General features: G+C 52.2%; 3 protein-coding genes across 5 annotated transcripts; 2 read left to right on the forward strand and 1 right to left on the reverse strand.

Annotated features, from left to right (window-relative positions):
- The first annotated feature begins 2,545 nt into the window (after positions 1–2,545).
- CAMK2N2 (calcium/calmodulin dependent protein kinase II inhibitor 2) lies at positions 2,546–3,844 on the forward strand. Its single transcript, XM_049628476.1, is given in 3 exon segments — positions 2,546–2,804; positions 2,806–2,842; positions 3,718–3,844. Coding segments are annotated over 3 exon segments (240 nt in total). The 5' UTR covers positions 2,546–2,672; the 3' UTR covers positions 3,789–3,844.
- Positions 3,845–5,259: 1,415 nt separating this feature from the next.
- EEF1AKMT4 (EEF1A lysine methyltransferase 4) lies at positions 5,260–11,700 on the reverse strand. The gene is made up of 3 exons (XM_049628475.1): positions 11,459–11,700; positions 6,236–6,519; positions 5,260–5,728 (listed from the first exon to the last, which is right to left on the reverse strand). Exons 1-3 carry the CDS (start codon positions 11,652–11,654, stop codon positions 5,441–5,443), a joined length of 768 nt encoding a protein of 255 aa, XP_049484432.1. The 5' UTR covers positions 11,655–11,700; the 3' UTR covers positions 5,260–5,440.
- A 695-nt stretch (positions 11,701–12,395) lies between these two features.
- ALG3 (ALG3 alpha-1,3- mannosyltransferase) lies at positions 12,396–17,992 on the forward strand. 3 transcript variants are annotated; one of them, XM_049628478.1, is made up of 9 exons: positions 12,396–12,613; positions 14,778–14,877; positions 14,963–15,110; positions 15,218–15,378; positions 15,847–15,967; positions 16,397–16,602; positions 16,748–16,823; positions 17,456–17,601; positions 17,742–17,992. In XM_049628478.1, the coding sequence occupies exons 1-9, from the start codon at positions 12,418–12,420 to the stop codon at positions 17,902–17,904; spliced, it is 1,317 nt and encodes a 438-aa protein (XP_049484435.1). In that variant the 5' UTR covers positions 12,396–12,417; the 3' UTR covers positions 17,905–17,992. The 3 variants fall into 3 exon arrangements, with proteins under 3 accessions (XP_049484435.1, XP_049484436.1, XP_049484437.1); XM_049628480.1 differs by having other exon boundaries at positions 12,402–12,576; XM_049628479.1 differs by lacking the exon at positions 16,748–16,823 and having other exon boundaries at positions 12,397–12,613; positions 17,459–17,601.
- Positions 17,993–18,017: the final 25 nt, after the last annotated feature.

An 18,017-nucleotide genomic window follows, 5' to 3' on the forward strand; every position in this document is an offset into this window, starting at 1 on the left:
CACAGAAGGAACTGGAATAAGATTATTTAAGAAGGAGCTAACCAAATGAATTCCAAGGTAAATTGTTATTCCTCCAATCTTTTCATTCTGGGGATAGACAAGAGAATAATTTCAATTCCCCAAAAGCATTCTCATCTCATCCTTAGCAAGAACTCTTATGGTCCCTTTAGCACTTTTGGTGAAGGGAGGCTCATTACCTCCTGAGACAACCCACCTCACATAAGGACAACGATTTCATCTACAAAACTGTCCTTAATGTAGGTTCTATCATCTCTAATGCTTCAAACTGGAACATGGAGGCTCAGAGAGATATGCATAGTATGCAAACACATGAGGAAAAGCTTAGAAGGATATATATTAAAGTTTTCACGTAACTTTGTGTTTTCCTGAAATGTTAATGGTACAGTGAATACATTTTTTTTCAGATTTTATTTTTAAGTAATCTCTACACCCAAAGTGGGGCTCTAACCTACAACCCCAAGATCAAGAGTCGCATACTCCACCAACTGAGCCATCCAGGTGCCCCAAAATGAATGTATTTTTTTTAGATTAAAATAATTGAAAGAACTTTGTTTTTCATATTCATTGTTAATGATCTATTACGTTTTGAAAACAACTCAAGGTCCTATGAATGTATTTTTTTTTTAACTATAATTATAAAGCCTTAAGTTCAAGGTCACACAGAAAGTGGCAGGGCCAGGATTGGAACCCATTGCTAGACAACTTCCAATGAGGGTAGAATTTTCTGGACTGTCTCCTAGTGACCCTGAGCTCCAGTGTCTTGTCATTCCAGGTCTCAGGGCTCCTTTCATTCAGCTGGGCCTCCACCTCCAGCTTTGGCTCTCATCCCAGAGAGCAGGATACAGCTGAGGAGGACTTGATAGGGATGAGACTCCAGGTCTGGGGCCTTGAGTGAATCTTGCACAGAGGTATTCTCTGGGACCACTCCCTCCCCCAATCCTGGTCCTTGAGGGCAGCCAACATTGCATTAGCCTCTGCATCCCCAGGAGTAGCTCTTGGTGAGAAGCTGTGGGAGGAAGGAGACCCAGCACCAGACAGCTTCACTAACTGTGTGATTTGAAGGGAAGGAGGTAAAGCGCTTCGGAGACAGTGGAGACCCCTCCGCCCCGGGTATGGACAGAATGTACAGGATGATTATTACCCAGATCATTGCTGTCGTCACCTTCGCCGAGTGTGGGACCTCCCCGCCCCTCCAAGGCCAATGATTGCGCCAGAGCCCCTGCGCGCTAGCAAGCAGGTGACGCTGCCGCTGACGGCCAGCTGGGGGTAAGGGAGAGTAGAGGGGGGCCTTCGCGTCGGTGCAGCGAGAACTGCCACGTGATTCCCCGCAACGACGGCAGGCGTACCCTCTGTCCCTCCCCATCTGCCTCCGGATACCCACAGACTGGCGCCGCGTCCTCAGGCGCTCCGGGCTTCCCCGCGTCACCTGCAGCCAGGGCGCCCCCCCGCGTGGCCGCCATTCATTTCCTCCTACACAGCACGCGCAGCCCTAGCCTCCAGAGCCAGCAGATCTGCGTGGCGCGGCAGGCGCTTTGAGCCCGAGTTTCGGCTTCAGCAGCAGGGTTGAGGGTCTACCCTGGTGAGCGCCCGTCGGCCCAGTAGCGAGATTCCTCCTAGAAGAGACCGAAATACACAGAGACTCAGGAGAGGCAACAGTGGCACGTAGGTACAGGGGCCAAGCATGGAGACATACGAAAGGCAGAGACACTTACGAGACAGACGTAGACAGAGACCACGACACAAAGCGATACGGGGCGCAGAGACAGATACAGACACAGAGAGATAGAGGGACATATAGATAGGCAGAGAGAGACACAGCAGGGCAAAAAAGCACTCCAGATAAACAGTTTAAGACCTAAAGACCAACCCGAAACGAACGCGCCAACGGCGGTGACAGCACTCACCCGCCCGCTTGAGCTATTCCCGAATCCGCGGGATTCTCACAGTCCAGCACTAACCAGTACGGGATCCTCCCTCCCTCTCCCGCCGCCAGCGCGTTTCCCAGGTCCCCTCTTTCAGATGCCGCCCAGGCTCCAGGCTTCTGGCCCGGACCCGCCCGCCAATTCCCAGTCCCCCTTGCTCGCCTCCCTAGGCTCCTTACCAGACCCTCCTCCCTCTCCTCGGTTTCTGGGCTCCCTCCCGCCCCCCCCCCCTCCCCAGCCCCGCCTCTCCCGACCAGATCCTGCTCCCGTTGGCCGGTAGGATTCGCCCAGCCGCCACTCCCGCCATTGTGCAGGACCCTCCCACTAACACTCCCTGCCCTCGTTTGAGTGCTGGGCGCGCTCCTGTCGCTCCCGCCCCGCCTCTCTCCCCTGGCCGGTGCCCGCCCCACCTCCACCGCGCCCCGCCTGCCGCGCTCTGCGGCAGTCGGGCGCTCATCGTCATTCCGCTCTTGCCGCCGCCGCCACCCCCGCCCCCCGCCCCCGCCCGGTCCCCGTCACCACCTCCGCCGCCGCCGCCGCCGCCTGCCCAGCGGCCCGGGAGGCGGAGGCGCGGGGGAGGAGGCCCCGCTTGGCTCCGCAGCCCCGGATGCTGCATGACTTCATCCTTCCGCCGGCTACCCTGCTGAGCTAGGGCCGGTCCGGCAGCTAGCCCGCCGCCCGCGCCCCGCTGCAGTCCCGCGCCCGCCCCGCGCCCGCCCCGCGCCCGCCATGTCCGAGATCCTGCCCTACAGTGAGGACAAGATGGGCCGCTTCGCCGCCGACCCCGAGGGCTCCGACCTCTCGTTCAGCTGCCGCCTGCAGGACACCAACTCCTTCTTCGCGGGCAATCAAGCCAAGCGACCCCCCCAAGCTGGGCCAAATCGGCCGAGCCAAGAGAGGTATGCGGCCGGGGCCCGGAGTCGCCGCTTGACCCAGAAACCCTTCGCCGGCGCCCCCCCGGCTGCGGTTCCCCGCCAAGCGCCCGCAGCTCTTGCCGCAGACCAGCGCAGCCAGCCGCTCGCCGGCCAGGGTTTGGGGGGGGGGGGTGGTGCCCCCGCTGCAGTCTTGTGTCCCTCTCTTCCCCTCTCCCGGGAACGCAGTGCCCCGGATTCGATGCTCTCCACCTCTGGAAGTAGAGTCCTGACACCCGGGCGAGGGGGAGGGGCCGGCCGGGGCATTTGGGGCTGCCTGAAGTGGGAACGTGGGGCTACGGGCCGTTTCTTCAGGATCAAACGCTGAATTGGTGGATGCTACGGAAAACCTTCGGGTGCGAAGGGACGTCCGATTGGAGAAAGGACAGCGGGGCTGGGGATTCGGTTGTCCTTGTTGTTTGCATGGGGAGGGGGCTCTGTTGGTGCCAGGATCTTAAGAGGGCTTCAAGCGGCGAGAGGGTTAGGGTGAGGAGAGGGTTGGACCAGGCGAAAATTCTGTTTGAGAAGAGGGTCTGTTGAAGAGGGGGCTCCCACTAGCAAAAGGAAGATCAGCTCGGATGGAGGAGAGCTCAGGCGGCGGGAGGATTTGGACCGGGAGGTAGAACAACTGGTTGGAAGAGGGGGCGTTCCTGCATCGGGAGGGGAAGAGGGTCTAAGGGGACTGGGCTCGGCGGTGGGGTCGAGTCGACAGGAGAATTCGGATGGGGAGGGCACAGTGGCACGGGCGTCCGAGGGGCGTCGCTGGGCCACGGGAAGTAGCTGAGCGGGGCGCGAGGACACGGGGCCCATTCTCGCCGCCGCCCCCCGAGGCCGCGCGGCTGACGCGCTTTCTCCCTGCGCAGTGGTGATCGAGGATGACCGGATAGACGACGTGCTGAAGGGGATGGGGGAGAAGCCGCCGTCCGGAGTGTAGACGCGCCGGCTCGGGCGGCGGGCTCCGGGCCCAGCCCCGCAGCGGCCAGGAGCGCGGGCCGGCTATGCGGCTGCCGGCGCCCCCCGCCCCGGCCCAGGCGCCCGCGGGCGGGGGCTGCAGGGCCGCGCCGCCTCCGGGTTGGAGTCGCTGCCGCCGCCGCCGCCTGGCACTCCGGAGCTGTCCGCTTCAGCACCACGGCGGCGGCGGTAGCGGCGGCGCGGACCGGCCTGGAGCCCGCCGCCGCGCTCATGCACTTTAGAACCTCGGGCCGCAGCCCCACCCCGCACACCGGAACGGACACAGAGACCCGCGGCCCTCGGCCCCCAACCCGCCCCCTCCCGCACGACTCCCCTGCCCCGCCCCTCTCCGGCCGGTCAGGTCCGCAGAGCCGGCTACCGGCCGGGGTCGATTCGCGTGCGCGCGCGCGCGCGCGCGCGCAGCCAGGGATGTTTGGCTGCGTATTTGCATGAGCTTCCCACCTACCTGAGCCCAGCCCTCCAGGCTGCTCTTCTCTCCCACCCCTGTCTGGCGTGACCCCAGCCTTAGCCTCTTTCTAAGGGACTTCCTCAGCACATTTGTATTTTTATATCCGACTCTTTGTTTACTGGCTCCCCTCATGGTTCATGCCCTCCCTCCCCCAGTCTCGGCCACGCTCTTCTGCGCCTGGCAGATAGGATGGGTGTTGAGTCTGAGATGGAACAAGCCCTAACATGGTAACCAACCACATGGCCAGTCTGCCCAGGCCTGACCCCAGGCGGCTCTCTGGCAGACCCCTCCTCTCAAGGTATCACCTTCCAAGGGCCCAAGTCTGATTTTACCTTGGACCCCTGCATCCTGCCCCTGGGAACCCAAGTGAGGACTGCTCTGCACCTTTGGATGACACCTGTGGCCCTGGAGATGTTTTCACCCCAGGGGTGTCCTTTGTAAATGTTCCTCCATCCTCACTGTACCAGGAGTGTGTGAATAAACACAGACCTCCCTGTGTGTGTGTGGCCACTGCTTTGGTCTGCTCAGGAGCCAGGCCAAAATGGCTCCAATCCATTTTGGGGAGGGGGCAGATAACTTGGGAATCTCAGGTGCATGTTGCTGGTAGGGGAGGGTTGCCAAGTAAACACAGGCAGGCCAATCTGACTTGAGGACATCTTACAATGTAGCTTCCTTTGGTAAATATACAACCTAAGCAGGATAGGACACTAGAGCTTGGGCTGGAGCTAGGATCAGAAGCATAAAGCAATCTTGATTCAAAGTCTGCAGCCTCCCGTAGATAAATCCAGGTTGAATGGGGGTCAATAATAGGCCCCAGGGATGCAGGTCTCTGAGTCTGGCTGGCATGTGGAGCAGTTATGCTGAGCTTTGCCCCAGGGGATGAATCGTTGGTAGTTCAGTAGGGTAGGGGAGGAAGTTAGGGAATCCAGGAGAGATCTGAGGAACCCAAGAAGGAAACCAGAAACCTTGGATTTGGGATCTAGTTTAACCTGGGCTGTATTGTTTCATGTGGGGTTGCTCCCATCAGCTCTATCTTAGGCATGGTGCCTCTGGGATTGTGAGCACCTTGAATCCAACCCTAAATCCAAGCCCTAAATCAGGAATTCCAAGTACTTGAAGAGCCCAGGGGAGAAAGGCAGGGAGGACTGGAGGACATGCCTCTGGCCTCACAGGTGAATGGCACTGAGGAAGTCCTCATGATCCGAGTCCTGGAGGAAGCAGGGTGAGGTGGGAGGTCTAGCGGGTGAGAGGATCTCAGTCCCAAGGGCAAGTTGGGCTACAGTGAGTTCTTTACCCTTCTGCATGAGGTAAAGATGGAAGTGGAAGCCACTGCCATAGGTTGCATGCTTCAGGGACCAGCCATATTGGGCTTGGGCATAGTGTCTGATCCGAAAGTGGGGCGCAGCTGAGGTCAATGAGATGAATCGGCCTCCAGGGACCAACACCCGGCTCACCTGCAAGGCAGACAGAGAAGCCACTGGTGAGGAGTCCATCTCCAGGTTCTCAAAGGTTAGTATTGCCCCAGATGCCTTCCTAGGTACTACCCTATGTTCCATAGCTCAGGGCTCTCCATGGCAAGAGTGAGCCTTCTTCTCTGCCCCTACTCACTTCATGGGGGTAGGGCTATATTCTACCCAGGTAAGAGCATGGGAGTGATGTCAGGTGCATGGGCACTGCTTTCCTGTCACCCTCCTAGTCTGTGTTACCCATCTGGAACCTGGCTGTTACCTCATCCCTATTGGCAGCTTAATAGCTAACCATCAGCATCTGTGAGCCTGGCCACTCCAGGCCCCTATAATCTTTACCCAGCTTAACCTTCCTTCCGGTAACCATGGTCCTAAAAGTGAGCCATTACCGATTCCAAACTATATCTCCTTCTGACTTCTGAGTTCTTTCAACCTCCCAAAACCCCAGTCCCTCCTCCCCACCTCTTGGTCTACCCTTTCTTGTGGCTCCCTCACCTCACTCAGCACCTGGTCCACAGTGTGGACACCTTCAGAAGACACAGTCCAGGGATCTCGTTCTCCAGCTAACAGGGCATCCAGTGTGCCCTTCTCAAGCACCACATCGAAGGAGCCACTGGGGAAGTCCAAGGCCCGCACATCCATGGTCTCCCAGCGCAGGTTGGGCACATGGGCATAGCGAACCCGCATAGCAGCCACCACCACTGATGAGTAGTCCACACTGGTCACATCAGGGAAGCCTCCAAGAAACAGCTCATAGCTCAGGGCACTGTTCCCACAGCCTAGGATAGGAAGGGATGGAATGGGTGGCAAAAGGGCTGGGTTAGATTTGGTTCTCACTCCTGAAATTATCCATCTACTCTTGGCCCATCTTCTATCAGCCTAAACCCTCCCATACCGAGGGAGAAGCAGCAGGGTATAAGAAAGAACACAAATTTTGGAGTCATAGTCATGCAGAACTGGGCACATATCCTGGCTCTAACATTTCTGGCTGTGTAGACTAGGGTAAGTTGTTTACATACCAGGAACTTGGATTTCCTACTGAGAAAAATGAAGATAGCAATATCTAGCCTACATGCAGGATGTGATACACTAAATTTAAAAACTAAGGGGTGCCTTGGTGGCTCAGTTGGTTAAGCATCCAACTTCGGCTTAGGTCATGATCTCACAGTTCGTGGGTTCGAGCCCTGCATCGGGCTCTGTGCTGACAACTCAGAGCCTGGAGCCCGCTTCAGATTCTGTGTCTCCCTCTCTCTTCTCCTCCCGGGCTCACACTCTGTCTCTCTCAAATATAAACAAACATTAAAAAAAAAAAAAAAAACCTAAAACAGCTGGAGAGTAGCTGCAGGAGCTCTGAAGCTCTGAACTTCAGAGTTCAAAGATCTAGATTCTGCTACCTCTGGTCACACAGCCATGGCAAGTCATTCAACTCTGAGCCTCAGTTTCCTCATAGACAGAATGGGGATAATACTGGCATCATTGGAACCATAACATTATTTGGATAGTGTTAGTATTATCCCAGTCCCTAACCTCTCAGAGAACCTTTGAGGATATCAGCCCTCACAGTCTGAGGATATCAGACTTCACATTAGGGGTTAGTATCCTACTTTGGTTTCCCAGGCAGAATTAACAAGTGTGGGGTAACTCGGTGGGGACACACAGTGGAGTGGATTCCTTGTAATTCCTTAATGTATTGAGCACTACATATTGGGTTCTGCATATGAACAGGTAGCTCATGCTCTAGTGGGAGGAAAAGATGTGTATTCAGGCAACTGCCATATAATGCGAAGCGAGTTTCAATAGGGACAGTGTGCGAAAACACATAGGATGGCTCCTGTCCCCACCTCTGGTGGGTCAGCCAAGGCTTTCAGAGAAGGTGATAACCAACCAGAGTCTTGAAGAATCCTAACACTCTGGTGGGAAGTACCTGGAAAGCAGTCCCAGAGGGCAGAGTATGGTGAGAGATGGGACAGAAGTTAGAGGACAGGATGTGGACCCAAAGCATAGGTGTGACTTCCTTTGAAGGTATGTGGGCCTCTTCCAGGCCCTCTTGTGGTCAGTCTCAGCCTGAAAATGGAGCTGGATGGCAGTTCTGGTTGACCCACAGCTCTTGGGCTTAGATTGCCTTTAATCCTCATTTGCCTCCCTAAGAGGATCACAGGATCAGCTGTTAGGATAGCCCTAATCTAGTAGGGTTTGGCACCTGGACAGGGCACTGAGAGGCTGCTGGCTGGTCCTCAGCTGCCCCTTCCTATGTCCCTCCTCAGGCCCTACAGCTGAGGAAGAATACTATTTTGCCTAGGAAAACCCAGTGTGTGTTTTTCCACACTGGAACTACAAGCCCAGAGAGATACACTGCATGGAATCAGAGGTGAGGGTGGATGAACAAGAGACCCTAAGTCAGTTCAGGCTAAATTCCCACTGGGTTCTCTGACCCACAAACTCTTCACCACCCCACATCTGACCTCATATGCCCATAGAGCTCTGCCCAACTGTGGACGAACCCAAATTTCCTTTCTTTGTCCCCCATGGTACAAGAATGGCATCTTCCAAGAGAAATTCGTCCAAGGATGAAGAGAGAACAAAACCTGACCACAAACCAAATCATACTTACAAAGCAGCGATTCCTGGTCCTGCTGCCTCAGTGATTGGAGGCTAGCAACTAAGAGAAGGGTCTTGGGAAGGCCATTGCTTTCCTGGATGAGGCTTTAGGGAAGCAGAGCCCTGGAGAAATGCGCCACATCCAAGAACCCATCACATGGGAGCCCAGAGCTATGCGGACCCTATCCCAGCACCAAGAGACAGATATATAAGCCAAAATACCAATTCACTAACTTATAATAGGAAAAATTACCATCATAGGGACTGAGAAGGCTGTCAATCCTGGTCAGTCCCTTTTCTCTATACAGAAAATATAAACTGAAGCCGAATTATGATCAAAAGATTCCTATAAGCACAGAGTCAAGCAAGGAGAATCAGAGTTGTGTGACACTGGCAAAGCTGGGAAAGCCATATGCCTGCATCCACCACGAAGATATTCTAGCCATGGGTAGAAGACACACAATTTTCACAATTTCTGACTCCCATTTTCAATAATAATAATAATTATAACTAACAGTCATTAAACATAGGGTTCTATGCTAAGCACTTTGTAAGAATTATCTCAGGTCATCTTCAAGGTAGCTCCAGATAGAAGATACCCATAATCACCATTACATGTTCTCAATGGGGAAAATGAGGCTGCCCAAAGTGGATAACAAACTTGATCCTAAGGTCACACAATCAGTGGTTGAGCCAGAATCCGGATACAGGACTGTCTCACAACAGAACCAGAGCTATTAAACCACTATGCTAAACTGTCTCAAGAGGTCTACTCACCTTCAGTAATGACATTCCAACTTTGCCTGTATCAGTAGGACCTTTAGGTTGTAATTCACAATGTTTTTATCAGTTTGAACAGAGTTCTAGATGCCTCTCTATGCCCATCTGTGCTGTGCAGCAAGAGAAATAGAAGCTCTGGAGTCCAATGGCTCTCTTACTTCACCACTTACTTGCTGCGTGACAGTAGTAGGCACTCTCAGTGCTCGGACTAGATCCCTTTGGAGTGTTTCTAGGTCTTGGCCTGTGTTCTGACAGTTTGGGTTTCTGACACTTTAGGCTGAAACTACTCTCAGGGAAACTTTGCCTTATGATCCCAATCCTCCTTGGCCTTTCCCCCTTCCCTCTTCCCTCACTCTCTTATCAATTTCTCCTTCAAGCACATTCGTAATAAATGACTGGGACATGAATCCTAAGATGAGTCTTAGATTTGCTTCTAGAGAACCCAACTTGAGACAATGACCTAGAGCAAAGGTCACTAAATCTAGCTTGCCATCTGTTTTTATAAAGTTTTACTGCTATACAGCTATTATGTATCATTTACTTATGTATTGTCTGTGGCAGTACTGAGTAGCTATGACAGAAACTAAATAGCCCACAAAGCCTATGGTATTTACTACTTGGCCATTTTCAGAAAAAGTTTATCAACCCCTAACCTAGAGTAAGTCTTCTAGTAATTATCACTCACTTCTATGGGTCGTCGAGGACTAAATAAGTGAAAAAGGGCCCAGCACATTCCCTAACACCTACCAGGTGCTCAGCTTATGTTTGCCAAGGTGGAATGTTCCATAGGGTACTCCCAAGTTGTGGGTCCTGTTCTTAGATTTTGAGAATCTTGCCTAGAAAGTTTTCCTCTATGATTTTGAGACTTTTCTCCCCTCTACCAAGAAAAGGCAACCTCCCAGTCAAGCAGATATTAAGGCAGTGTTATTCTGCAAATCACCAGCATGAGAATCAGCTGTGGGTCTGCTGAAACTACAGAATCCCAAGACCCACCTTAGACCATCCCCGGAATTAGAATCTTGGGGGGGGGGGGGTTCAGCTTTCCAGGTGATTTTGATGGACACTAAAGCTTGAAAAACGTAGATCTACGGTAAATTTATAAACAAATACAATGGTTTAAAAGCACACAACTCAAGAGAATTTTTACCTCTGGGGAAAAGGGGTTTGGGGGACCACACAGAAAACCTTAAATATACATGGGGTCTTTTATTTTGCCAGGTATTGTTCTAGATAGCTTTCATACTCAATTGTCTTAAAAACCCAATAAGTAAGTACTCATTTTTTTAAGGCTGAGAAAATGAAGGTGCAGAAATTTAGGTGTTTGTCCATGATTCCACAGCTTAAGATTCTATGCTTCTGTCCATGATTTCCACGGTTAAGACTACATAAGCGAAGAGTTAACTACCTCCAGGGTCCAAGTTCATAAGCACTAAGTTATACTTCCTTTCTAGTCCTAGGAATGTTCTATTTCTCAAATTGAGTAGGGTATACAAACAGATTATTTATATCTTACACATATACTGTATTATAGATGTCTCATATATAAGAAATATTTCACATAAATATAAACATACTTTTACAAATACCAAAATAAAAACTATAATTGGAAGGAAACCCGTTGCTCAAACTTCACTGGAACCCCCAAGGCTGGCAGTGGGAGAAAACCCTGAGGGTGCAGCTGGACCTCTCAGAACCCGACCTTGAATCCCTGCATTTGAACGTTCGTGGTTGGAGAATCACACCAATCTTGGCTGCAATCTCCCCTCCGACCTCAGAAGGCGCTGTCCTCGTCCTCACTGCACTTGGGGGTTAGGACCAACTTTCAGTTAGGGCTCGAGAATGAAGAAAATTCTCTAGATGACAGTGGCTTCCGGTGCCCATTGGCCCTAACAGATAAACGCCAGGCATCGTGCTCCAGGTGCCTGAACGTGCCTTATCCGACTTGAGCTCGCAGTTCCATTTCTAGAAGTGAATTTGAAGCTCAGAACGAGTTCACAACTTATCCTAAATCATACAGCCAACTAGCGTTGGGACTTGAACTAGGTGCTCTGAGCTCTCGAGTGCTCGAGGCTGCCTCTCGAGAGACCGGGACAGGGTCCTAGGACACCTACCAAACTCAGAGAGAGACTATCTTCCTCCACGGGGCCCTTGAACCAGAATCTCTTGACTCCCGTCGCCCTGGCTAAAGACTACCGAGATTCTGAAGGTACTGGATCTTGGCTCCCACTCGGGTGTCCTCCAAGGGGGACAAACAGACTCGAGAAAAGCGGACAGGGCCAGGCCGGGACAGGACGGGTTCAGCCAGTTCCACCTCGGCTGCGCAGCACCAGGACTACCCACCTAGCACGAGGATACGGTCTTCGGGCCGCAGCTCCGGCTCTAGGAGTGCACGGAAGGAGGAGAAGTCCCCGAACCACTCGTAAGGGGCAGAGTCAGCCGCATTCCGGTAGCGCTGGTCCCAGTACTGGACCTCACGGTACCAGCAGTTCTGCTCTGGTATCTCGGGCGGGGGTGCTGGGGCCCCTGGAGAGGCCATGCCTGCAGCTGCAGAACCACCAGGACACACAGCCCGCACCTCTAGAACTGGGCTTGGCGCCCCTATGTAGCCAATCAGGATGGTAGCATTCAGGGGGCGTGGCCCTTGTGTCTCCGCCCACCACCTGCAGTTGCTCAACATAAACACGTGGAACTTCCGTTCTCTAGTAAGCGCTCTTTGAAGAATACTCCGGGTAGGAAAAATTACAAGGTTCAGAACTTGAATCCTCCAACTGCACTGCGCCCTCACTTCTGAGAGCCAAACTCATACTAGTATCAGACTCACTCGGCTCATCACGGCTTCTTTCATTTCAGTTTGTCCGGCTCCGTCAATTAAGAAGTCTGAAAGTTAATGAAAGATTCATTTCTATCCAGTTTTGAGCACCCTAAAGGCTCACAGAGGAGGCGAGAGGGGCGCGGACACAGGTCTTGTTCTCCAGGAGAGACTGGCATGAAACACAGACGAAGTGTGATGCCAAGTGGGGGAGGACATGAACAGGAATGTTGCTTTTCTGTTGCATCTATTTTAGCACCTGTATGCCCAGAATCAAGTATGTACGGAGGAGTGAGATTGTTCCTGCACAAATGGAATGTGAAGTCCATCAGGAAAGAGGTGGAAGAAGTAAATTTTAGTGGAGTAAATAGGACACTGGAAACTGGTTAGCTATCAGTCGGTTGGGATGGTCCGCGTGGGGAGCGGAACCTAAGTGCAGAAGGGTTGGGCTTCCGGGGTGGCGGGCCAATACGAGCGACGCACCGTCAAGATGGCGGCGGGCCTACGGAAACGCGGCCGGGGAGGTCCCTTAGCTCGAACGGCGGGATCCTGCGGACAATGGCTGCGGCGCGCCTGGCAAGAGCGGCGCCTGCTGCTGCTGGAGCCGCGCTACACGCTGCTGGTGGCCGCCTGCCTCTGCCTGGCGGAGGTGGGCATCACCTTCTGGGTCATTCACAGGGTGGCATGTGAGTGCGCCGAGGAGGAGGGGAGGGTAGGGAGAGGGACCCGAACCCCCTACTTAAACTGGGACCCAGATTCGGAGCTGAAATCTAGCCCTCAAATCCAAGCAGTCTTCAATTGCAGACCGTAATTTTTACCCAGGTGCCAAGCCTGCTCCACAGAAAACCAAACGCTATCTTAATCCCTCCCCCATGATGGAAGGGGCGACCCTAGAGATTGGCCCTCTGCCCTGAACATACAGCCTGCCAGGTTAAGAAAATAAACCAGCCTAGAAATCAATCAAAGGCTTGGGTCCGAGTTAATGTACTGCTGCTCCTTCATGCCTCTGTGGTTTTGGACATGTCCCTTCCCCTGTGGGGTCTCAATTTTCTCATCTGTTCACTTCTGAGGTCTCAAAAGTCGTTTGTCAATAATGGCAATCTGTGACCACTTGAGTCCTTTTGGTCTTATTGGGGGCTCCTTTCCAGGCTGAATCTAGATACTGGGCTGAATGAAAGCTTTCTTGCTAAAGATGATTAATTCAGCACATATTTATTGAATGTTTATTACATGCTTAACACTACTAGGTGCCAAGGGTACAGTGGTGGAAAAGGTAGACACATTCCCTATTTAGATGTGTGAGCTTGGACAAAAGTGAGTTAGCAGAAAATTACAGTGCATCATACTCCTTATAGTAGTAAGGGTACCATAAAGGACACAAAAGGGCACTTACATCAGACTTGAGTTAAGGAAGGCTTTCTAGAGTCCCCCTTGAAAGGTTAAGAGCTAGCCAGTTGAGGAAATAGAGAAAAGGGGAGGAGAAAGAGCACTGTAGGTAGACAGAGCCCTGTAACTAAAACCTTCAGTCAAAAGAGAGTCAGCTTCCTTTGAGAAACTGAATGTTTTTAGAGCTGGAATAGATAGAAATCAAGTTCAGGTGGTAGTGAGAGAGGAGATTGTAGAAGTTGAGACCAGATCCTGAAGCAGTCTGTAAGTTGTGTTAAGGAGATAATTAGCATGGTGGTTAAGAATTTAATAGGACCTCATGGAGTTCTAATCTCATTTCTACTCTTCCTAGCTCACTGATCTTGAACGAGTCACTTAACCTCATTAATTCATAGGTTCCTCTTCTAAACATGGGAATAATAGAGTTTGGTCTTTTTTTTTTTTAACATTTATTTATTTTTAAGACAGAGAGAGACAGAGCATGAACGGGGGAGGGGCAGAGAGAGAGGGAGACACAGAATCGGAAGCAGGCTCCAGGCTCTGAGCCATCAGCCCAGAGCCTGACACGCGGCTCGAACTCACGGACCGCGAGATCATGACCTGAGCCGAAGTCGGACGCTCAACCGACTGAGCCACCCAGGCGCCCCTAGAGTTTGGTCTTTATTTTAAGAGCCTTGAGGAATCATTGAAGGGTTTTAAGCAGAGAGATCTAACATGATTTCTATTATAGGAAGCACTTTCTGGTTGCAGGGTGGGAAATATGTTGTGGGGTGAAAGTGGAAGCTGGGAAACGAATTACGAAGTTGTTGCATCATTGAGGCTAGAAATTGTGTTCGGTCCAAATTTGAATATGTAATAGCAGAAGAGGATGAGATAGTAGAGTCATGTAGGATGAAGAATAGGCAGGATTTGGTGATTGCGTGTTGGAAATAAGAAAGAAGGAAGTGTCAGAGATGTTACCCAGGTTTGTGACCTAGGCAGCTGGGAGGTTGATGGTGCCATTCATGGAACCTAGGAAGGGGAGCAGATTTGGAGTGGATGGTTGTGTTCAGTTACAGACAAGTTGCAGATGCTTGGGTTCACCCAGAGAATGTCAGATAGGCGGTGAGATAAGAGTTGTGATAGAAGTCTTGGGAATGAGCTGGAACTCTTGTGTTTTGTTTTGTTTTTTAAATTTTTTAATTGTTTATTTATTTTTTGAGAAAGACAGAGTGCAAGCTGGGGAGGGGTAGAGAGCAGGAGACACAGAATCCAAAGCAGGCTCCAGGCTCTGAGCTGTCAGCACAGAGCCTGACACGGGGCTCGAACTCACGAACCGCGAGATCATGACCTGAGCTGAAGTTGGATGCTCAACCGACTGAACCACCCAGGCGCCCCTGGGACTCTGTTTTGATGGGTGGATGTGTGGGGGGGCAGACAAGTTCTGAACTTGGAAGTAACCACACCATTTCTGTCCTTTTCCAGATACAGAGATTGACTGGAAGGCCTACATGGCCCAGGTGGAGGGCGTCATCAATGGCACCTATGACTATACCCAACTGCAGGGTGACACTGGACCTCTTGTGTGAGTGGGGATAGCAGGTTCAGTGAGGACATGAGGGGCCGACTGGATACCAGGCTGAATAGCCTGAACCAGACTCCTCTTTCAGGTACCCAGCTGGCTTTGTGTACATCTTTATGGGGCTGTATTACGCCACTGGCAGGGGCACTGACATCCGCATGGCCCAGCACATCTTTGCTGTGCTCTACCTGGCCACCTTGCTGCTTGTCTTCTTGATCTACCACCAGACCTGCAAGGTGAGTCCATGCTACCAGGAACAGGCGGCCCCAACTGGCTGTGCTGGGGAGTCGGGATGGCTCAGGGTTGGTGAGCTGACCTTGTTCCCCATTGTCCCACTTCTCAGGTACCTCCCTTCGTCTTTTTCTTCATGTGCTGTGCCTCTTACCGTGTCCACTCCATCTTTGTGCTGCGGCTCTTCAATGACCCAGTGGCCATGGCGCTGCTCTTCCTCAGTATCAACCTCTTGCTGGCCCAGCGCTGGGGCTGGGGCTGCTGCTGTTTCAGGTCACCACCCCTTCCTTCTCCCCCCTCTCTTACTCTGTATTTCCATCATTTCCCCCACCCAGTTTTCTGCAGCGGAGGGAGTAAGGGAGTAACCAGACAATATATGGGTCAGTCAGGGTCCCACTGGACAAGTCTAGGATCTGTAGAAAGTCTCCGCCCCACCCCTCAAGAACATATACCCTGTTCCTAGCCTCTGTTCCCTCTAGACAGCATCTGTTGTTGGAGTTGGCCCTTGTACATTCTGAATACTGTAAATATGTATTTGCTGGCTCAGTCTGGTTATAGAGACTTGATATCTGCTCCTTACTCTCAGTCTTCTCCCAGGCTGGCTTATCCTTTTTCCAGCAGTTTTAAGGGTGGACCCCATCCCAGAGCTTAGTGGCAGGGGAGGGGAGGAGTTGCTATGTGTGTGTGGGATACATGGCCCTGGAGCTGATCTCCACCTTTCCTCTCCCCTCCCTACCCTAGCCTGGCAGTCTCTGTGAAGATGAACGTGCTACTCTTCGCCCCTGGGTTACTATTTCTTCTCCTCATGCAATTTGGCTTCCGTGGAGCCCTCCCCAAGCTGGGCATCTGTGCTGTCCTTCAGGTACCCCTTCCACCCCTTCCCCTTTCTAATGAAGAGGAGGCCATTCTCTGGCCTTCTTCCATCGTTGAGACTTCCTCAGAGCTAACAGACAGGGTTTTGGAGTTGATTTTGGACTAGGCACCGTTACCTCTGGGCTTTACTTTTATTAGCTATAAAATAAGGGTGTTGAACTATATGGTTTCTGAGGGTCTCTCTCATTCTGCCCATTTATGACTTGGTGAATCTAAACTTAAAGCACTGTTATTACCTGCCTTCTCAGCTTCTTTGGCCCCAGACTCTGGTCTCGATGAGGAGGCTGGCTTTCCTGCTATTCCTGGTGGGAATTTGAGAACCTCTGAGACCTACACCCTCTGTCCACTCCCCTTGGTGATTAGCATGAAGGCTGGACTTGAGCCTGGGCAGCTCTGCTGACATCACACATATCCTCAGGTTGTGCTGGGCCTGCCCTTCCTTCTGGAGAACCCCATTGGCTACCTGTCCCGCTCCTTTGACCTTGGCCGCCAGTTTCTCTTCCGCTGGACAGTAAACTGGCGCTTCCTGCCTGAGGCCCTCTTCTTGCATCGTGCCTTCCACCTGGCATTGTTGGCCGCCCACCTCACCCTGCTCTTGCTCTTTGCCCTTTGCAAGTGGCACAGGTGAGAAAGGGGAGCAGTGTCACGGGTCAAGTTGGGGCAAGGAGTGTAGGGCCTGCTTGGGGGGAGACGTGAAGTTCATGGGGGGTGAATCTAGAGTTTGGCCTAGGATGGGGGCTTGATAAATGTTTGAATGGCTTCTCCCCAGGACGGGGGAAAGTATCCTGTCGCTGTTGAAGGATCCCTCCAAAAGGAAGGTTCCACCACAGCCCCTCACACCCAATCATATCCTTTAAATCATGGGAAGGTAAGTCTTGCCCTCGCCAGGTACAGTTGGGGTCCTGGTCTGTTAGCCCTGGTGCCTGGTGACCTGGGGGAGGGAAAGGAGGTGCCAGTAATAGCCACAGGCCCTGTTCATGGAGGAGAGCACTTTACATATTTAAGTGTATTTTATTCTTAATCTTAAATATTATTTGATTTACCATTATGAGTACTCACTCTGCCTGGTGTGCTAAGAGATTTACATACATTCTAACATGTAAAGCTCACAAGAGACTCTGAAATAGGGAGGGTTTTGTTTGTTTATTTGTTTTATTCTCATTTTAGAGATGACAAAATCAGGGCATTGAGGAGTTTAGGTAATTTACCTAGGTCACACAGCTTGTAAGTGATGGATTTAAACTCCCTGGGCCTTATGGCCCCAGTATTACTGTCTCCACATTAGATTGAGGCACAGGTCTGGAGAAGTTAAAAAATTCGTCCAGAAGTATGCATCTCGGAATGGCAGGGCCAGGGGGCTATCTGACCCCAAAACCTTTGCCCCTTTGCTTTGGAACCTCCCTCTCCCCTCCTCCCCTCCCCCCCCATCCCAATTCCTGCCCCTTCTGCTCCTGCCCTTGGCCTTGACCACTGCATACAGATCATCTCTACCCTCTTCACCTCCAACTTCATTGGCATCTGCTTCAGCCGCTCCCTCCACTACCAGTTTTACGTCTGGTATTTCCACACACTGCCCTACCTCCTGTGGGCCACGCCTGCACGCTGGCTTACACATCTGCTCAGGTACTGGCTGGGACACCCTGGGCGAGTGGGAAGGGCTAGGGAGTTCCTCATCGCAAGGCTGACTGTGGAAGGTTGGGAGCGAGCTACGGGGCTGCAGGTCTAGAAACTGGGCAAAACCTGAGCTTTTTTCTCCTCTCCAGGTTGCTGGTGCTGGGCCTCATTGAGCTCTCCTGGAACACATACCCCTCCACATCCTGCAGCTCTGCCGCCCTGCACATATGCCATGCTGTCATCCTGCTGCAGCTCTGGCTGGGCCCCCAGCCATTCCCCAGGAGCATCCAGCACAGCAAGAAAGCCCACTGAGATCCACTTCCCTTCCCCTCCAGTCCACTCTTAGGACCCTGGATGGGGATAGACTCTATGCCTTTCCCAATAAACCTTACCAAGCCCACTGCTGTGCAGCCTACATGGAGGTG

Source organism: Panthera uncia, chromosome C2 (assembly GCF_023721935.1).
Source record: "Panthera uncia isolate 11264 chromosome C2, Puncia_PCG_1.0, whole genome shotgun sequence".
Classification (NCBI taxonomy): Eukaryota; Metazoa; Chordata; class Mammalia; order Carnivora; family Felidae; genus Panthera; species Panthera uncia.

What these genes read in the sequence shown, in the direction of transcription:
- EEF1AKMT4 (XM_049628475.1), bottom strand. Translation starts at nt 11,654, where the DNA reads ATGGCCTCTCCAGGGGCCCCAGCACCCCCGCCCGAGATACCAGAGCAG. An exon ending in AGACCGTATCCTCGTGCTAG is followed by an intron (nt 6,520 to 11,458) that starts GTGGGTAGTCCT and finishes TTCCTATCCTAG; the next exon opens with GCTGTGGGAACAGTGCCCTG. An exon ending in TGGACCAGGTGCTGAGTGAG is followed by an intron (nt 5,729 to 6,235) that starts GTGAGGGAGCCA and finishes TCTGCCTTGCAG; the next exon opens with GTGAGCCGGGTGTTGGTCCC.
- ALG3 (XM_049628478.1), top strand. Translation starts at nt 12,418, where the DNA reads ATGGCGGCGGGCCTACGGAAACGCGGCCGGGGAGGTCCCTTAGCTCGA. An exon ending in GGTGACACTGGACCTCTTGT is followed by an intron (nt 14,878 to 14,962) that starts GTGAGTGGGGAT and finishes CTCCTCTTTCAG; the next exon opens with GTACCCAGCTGGCTTTGTGT. An exon ending in GCCCTTTGCAAGTGGCACAG is followed by an intron (nt 16,603 to 16,747) that starts GTGAGAAAGGGG and finishes GCTTCTCCCCAG; the next exon opens with GACGGGGGAAAGTATCCTGT.